The following is a 5,612-nucleotide window of genomic DNA, read 5'->3' as shown; positions in this document are numbered from 1 at the left end:
TATCTCTCCAGGAGTTGTCGTACCAAGAAGATGGCTTCCATGGTCGACCTCCCAGGCATGAAACCAAACTGATTTTTGGTCACGCTTGTCATTCGTCTTAAACGGTGCTCAATGACTCTCTCCCATAGCTTCATTGTATGACTCATAAGCTTAATTCCACTGTAGTTAGTACAACTCTGAACATCCCCTTTGTTCTTGAAGATTGGTACTAATATACCGCGTCTCCATTCTTCTGGCATCTTGTTTGCCTGAAAAATGGAGTTGAAGAGCTTAGTTAGCCATACTATTGCTATGTCTCCGAGGCCTCTCCACACCTCAATGGGGATACCAGCAGGGCCCATTGCCTTGCCTCCCTTCATCCTTCTCAACGCCTCCTTGACCTCAGACTTATGGATTCGTCGCACAGAACACCTATTGGTATCATTAAAGGAGTTGTCCAGTTCAATGGTAGAGCTCTCAGTCTCCCCATCGAACAGCCCGTCGAAGTACTCCCACCATCTATGTTTAATCTCCTTGTCCTTCACCAGGAGCTGGTCTGTTCCATCCTTGATGCATTTGACTTGGTCAACATCCCTCGTCTTCCTCTCTTGTATCTTGGCCATCCTATAGATGTCATTTTCGCTTTCCTTCGTGCCTAACCGCTGGTAGAGGTCCTCATACGCCTGACCCCTTGCTTCACTCACAGCTCGCTTTGCGGCCTTCTTTGCCATCTTGTAATTCTCCATGTTCTCTGCACTCCTATCCAGGTACAGGCATCTGAAACAATCTTTCTTCTCCTTAATAGCTTTCTGGACATCAGTGTTCCACCACCAGGTATCCCTAACTTCGCTTCTACTTCCCCTAGACACTCCAAACTCCTCTAAGGTTACCTTACGAATACAGGTCGCCATCTTCATCCATATATTATCCGCATCACATCCTTCCTTCCAAGGACCCTTCTTAATAACCCTCTCCTTAAACGTCTAAGCTACCTCCCGCCTTAAGCTTCCACCACTTCCTTTTAGGAAATGGAAGCATTGAAACTTTTAACCTCTCATCCGATCCAAGCATCCAAGGGAAGCCCAATGTCCTTGAGCCCAGCACGGCTCAGTCTACGCCGGCCACAAATTAAGCAGATAAGCCCATCCACAGATCTTGTGGCTCCCGTTTAACGCCTAACGGCACTCTTAAACAAACGCCGTCAGCTGGCCGCCCGCCCACATCCTCCCCACCTGTCGGAATGGCCCTCAAAGCCACCGTCTCCGTCCCCGCCGCCGTCACTCCGCTACCCGCAGTCCGCCGCCGCCTCCTCTCCTTCTCCTCCTCCTCCTCCTCCTCGAGGGCGGCCGCTTCCAAAGCTCTCAGGATTTCGGCAGCGATGGCCACGGCGGTGCAGCCGGCGGTGGTGGTGGGCGGCGGGCGCGTGGGGCAGGCGCTGCTGGGCATGGGCCCGCTCGGCGGGGACGTGCTGGTGGGCCGCGGGGAGAAGGTGCCCGACGCCGCGCCCGCCGGGCCCATACTGGTCTGCACCCGCAACGACGACCTCGACGGCGTGCTCGAGGCCACCCCCAAATCTCGCTGGCGCGGTATGATCATCGTGTCGAAATTGCTTTACCGCTATGCTGCTGCGTGCGCGCTGGGGGAACTCCTTGAGCTGATAATGGAGCAGATTTGGTCTTCTTCCAGAACGGAATGCTGGATCCGTGGCTCCAGAGCAAGGGGTTGGTGGATGCGAACCAGGTCCTCGCGTACTTCGCCGTGTCCAAGCTTGGAGAGCCGCCCGTGGACGGGATCACTGACACCAACCCGGAGGGGCTCACCGCTGCTTTTGGCAACTGGGCTCCGGCAGTGGCGGCTCGCCTGCAAAATGGAGGACTTACCTGCAAGGTGCACTTCTTCAGCATTTCGTTAACAATTCTGCATCCGCTTCATCAGAATAAATTCGCGTTTTCTATCAGTTGATCTTGAGTTTGTTAAAAGGAATACATACGTTGACTACGATTATCATTTGTTAAGTTTCGTATGTCCAACTCAGTCTCCCTGTTTAGTACTTGTCCCTGATAATTGCAGCATATCTATCTATCACCCTAGCTTTGTTAAGTTTCATACACTCTTTGTTTTTTGCGCACTGTACAGCTGCTGCAAGTTATATACAATACTCCAGTGATAAAATTAGCTTAAGTTTTTTTTTTTGTATATATGGTTATAATGGGAGAGGATGATGACAATGAATAGAGTAACTGGGCCGTAGGAGTTAGCGTTCAACCCATTGTTGCCATTTCTTTTTTCTTCAGATATTATGAATGTAGTTTTTCCAAACTCTTTCTCAGGGCAAGTATTCCTTTCTTTCGGCATGCCTGTCCCGCATGATCAATTCTATAACATGCACCGTCTTGTACCATTTTTAGTACTGAAGTATCTATATTGCTGGTAATCGTCCTTGCAACCTCACAATTAGGTGCTTGAAAAGGAAGCCTTTCAGAAGCAAATGCTAGAAAAGTTGATATGGATTTCAGCTTTCATGCTTGTTGGAGCTCGTCATCCAGGGGCAACTGTTGGTGCGGTTGAAAAAGAATACCGATCTGAGGTAATATTTTCTTATTAGTTCCAAGGTTGAAAAAAATAAAGGTGTACAGTATTGTGCAACATAGTTATTTGCCCTTCACCTTAGTTAGAAATGATTGCAACATATCATATTCAAGGAAACAACATAGGAGTATGCTGCTGTTTGGAGCTGCATGTAAACATTCCTAAATAATTCATTCGATCATGTCTTTTGCTTACTTCAGTAATTTCTTAGATGATGCTCCAGGATTGAGCTTGACAATATATATGTCCAAGCACAACAGTCACTCTTCCATTACCAGATCCATGTGTTTGTTTTCTTTTTCAGGTATCCAGCCTGATAGCTGAATTAGCATCTGCTGCCGGTGCCGAGAGGGGGCTTTCATTTGACGAAGGCATAGAAGAGAGGCTTTGTGCCTACTCCAGAGCTGTGGCACACTTCCCGACCGCTGTGAAAGAGGCAAGTCCTACCACTGTCGATCTATGTAACGAAAACCTGCACTTGCACCATAGCCTTCAAATTAACATGCAAGCATTTCGATGTGGCAGTTCAAGTGGAGGAATGGTTGGTTCTACTCTCTCTCGGAAAAGGCCCTGGGGGAAGGAAAGCCAGATCCATGCCCACTCCACACAGCTTGGCTCAAGGAGATTAAGGTCATATAGAGGATTTGTATGTGCCCGAGATGCGGCCTTGGGTTAAACTTCTGCAGGAGTTTTAAGGTGTTTAACCGTTGATGTTATGTATAGACTATAGAGCAAACTGCATTTTCTTATATGTACGTGTGTTGAAAATAACCTTGTGTATGTGAAATTGTAGTAATTAGACAGGTTGTTGCAAACTTGCAATTTACTATGAGCATGATTGTAAAGGTAGAGCATGTAGCATTGCGCAGAAACGCCGTCAACTCACAACAAAATGCATTTGCCATCATCTCCAGCAGGGCCAGCCTAAACTGTTTTTCAGGGTTGCGACCAAAAAAAACTCTCTCCAACGGGGGTGGGCCTCTACAACGGCTCCAAAATAGGGAGTGTTAGCATTACACGCGATTAACTACTAGCTTAGCTAGTACGGAGTATATGCGATTAGATGGCTGCATACGTATATATCTCACATCCTATCTACATCCCGGGGCATGCTTAAGGGGCGCTTCTTCTCATGTGCTAATCGTAGTACCACCGATGATAAACCCGTCAAGGTCAACATACACATTTAACGAGGTTCGAGGATTAACGCCTACATTTTCATACATGCTTAACATGCGCTTCTCCACATATACTAATCATAGTACCACCGACGATAAGCCTAATCTTGTGTGTAAGCTACTAGTTTGCCTGTAGTTTAATTTGGCTACCATGTTATTGTTTTTATTTAAATTTACTGTTTTATATAATAGGCCCAAGTGTTCGTAAATTCAAAGATTGAATCACTTAGCCAACATAAAGAAGCTATTGGCACCTTGTTGAATCGAAATAAAGAATACCAATCTTTGATGATTTTGTCGGCATCCAACTGTTCCCGAAGATACTCATTCGGTACTACTTGGCTACTACTTGCTTCACCCCGGTCGATATCTGCTTTTTTGTGTCTTCTTAGCTCCTTTTACTGCTTCTTCTTGAGGTTCTCTTTTTATAGATTTATATACCTTCCCCTCCCTTTCCTCTGTATCCGGGTGGACCACACATGTTGAAGATAGTTGTTATAAAATTGATAGAACCTGAAATTGATGAAACACCTGATAGATATTCCTCTAGTTACCCTTTTTTAGGAATCCTTGATTTTAAGATAATGCACTTATTTGAGATGCCAACTTGAACACCTAAGCAAACCGTGTAAGCCAAGTTGCATATACACATGTTCGATGCATTTTCAATAGGGAGGCACCCAAAAAAAAACACCAGAGGCACCGCAAAAAGGCACGGCCAAGTCGGGCCATCACCTCCACTCCACTGCCTCGACTTGGCTTTGTGTTTTTGCAGGACCAACCGCCGTCGCCTCCCCAAACATCCACGCGGCTCCCGCCCGCCTTTGCCACCTTTTCGGTTGGCGGCGCAAGGTAAAATTTTCTTGAATTACATGGTGTTGTCAAAATGGGATTCTAAACATGTGAATTAGAGGATTTGATGTCAAATGCATATGTATAGGCGTGCAAAATGTTTCCATTAATATGTGTAAAATGGTGATGTTGATTGTGTAAAAATTAATATATTTGCATATATTTTTATCGTGAATTGGTTCCGATTTTGGCTAGAGATGATTCATATGTGCATATCATTTCGGAAGACGTCGATGTTGATGCAATTTAGTTTTTCATGCAATTAATATATGAGCAATGGTCCAAAAGTACTCGCTAAAAGTTCATGCCTTGATGTGGATGTCCAGTTGTGTTTGTCATGGCAGAACACGGAGACAAGATCCAAATGTGGGGAATGAGTTGCCAGGGAAGGTGTACTAGAAGAGGATTGTTGAATACTTCCACCAAAACAGGACATTCGATTTCGATAGAACTACAAACTCGTTATGGGTAATGAGTTTCAGAAGAACCCCATAAAAAGAGTTTCAAAAGAAGGCGTAATGAAAGAGGATTTGTTGGACACTTCAAGCAAAGCAGGAAGTTCGATTTCGATAGGATAGCACACTTGCTTGAACATTACTGGCTGCCATACAAAAGGACGCAATCCAAAACGTTTTGGAACAATCCTTTTTTTTTTCACACGATCCACCACGAGGATCGAATTTTCATTATCAGAGAGATAACGAAAATACAGCAGTAGTTCCAGCAAAAAAAAAGCAAGGGGGAAAGCGCCGCCTAATGTTAACGTTTTAGAGGAGTTTAGATTACAGGCACGGATCAACCACAAATCAACCTCCCGCGCACAGCAAGGAGAAAAAGTAGCAAGCTATATAACAAAAGCTAACATAGCAGCAGAGGCTTTTTCCAACTTTGTAACTTCTTTTTTCTCCAGCGACAGAAGCTTGATTCATCAGGAGACATCCACATCGATAGAGTCTTCAGGTTTCTTGTCTTCCAGGCGAGGTAGATTAACACGTCCAGCATTCCCTGAGAAAG

General features: G+C 45.3%; 1 protein-coding gene across 1 annotated transcript; it reads left to right on the top strand.

The window, feature by feature from the left end:
* Positions 1-1,204: 1,204 nt before the first annotated feature.
* Positions 1,205-3,383, top strand: LOC124685919. Its single transcript, XM_047219945.1, has 5 exons — positions 1,205-1,565; positions 1,649-1,866; positions 2,438-2,566; positions 2,873-3,004; positions 3,094-3,383. The coding sequence occupies exons 1-5, from the start codon at positions 1,220-1,222 to the stop codon at positions 3,205-3,207; spliced, it is 939 nt and encodes a 312-aa protein (XP_047075901.1). The 5' UTR covers positions 1,205-1,219; the 3' UTR covers positions 3,208-3,383.
* Positions 3,384-5,612: the final 2,229 nt, after the last annotated feature.

This window comes from Lolium rigidum, chromosome 1 (genome assembly GCF_022539505.1).
Source record: "Lolium rigidum isolate FL_2022 chromosome 1, APGP_CSIRO_Lrig_0.1, whole genome shotgun sequence".
Taxonomy (NCBI): Eukaryota; Viridiplantae; Streptophyta; class Magnoliopsida; order Poales; family Poaceae; genus Lolium; species Lolium rigidum.
This window is presented reverse-complemented; position numbering and strand designations above follow the sequence as displayed.

Coding starts and splice junctions, on each gene's coding strand:
- LOC124685919 (XM_047219945.1), top strand. CDS start 1,220: ATGGCCCTCAAAGCCACCGTCTCCGTCCCCGCCGCCGTCACTCCGCTA. Junction 1,566..1,648: donor CCCCAAATCTCGCTGGCGCG/GTATGATCATCG, acceptor ATAATGGAGCAG/ATTTGGTCTTCTTCCAGAAC. Junction 2,567..2,872: donor AAAAAGAATACCGATCTGAG/GTAATATTTTCT, acceptor TTTCTTTTTCAG/GTATCCAGCCTGATAGCTGA.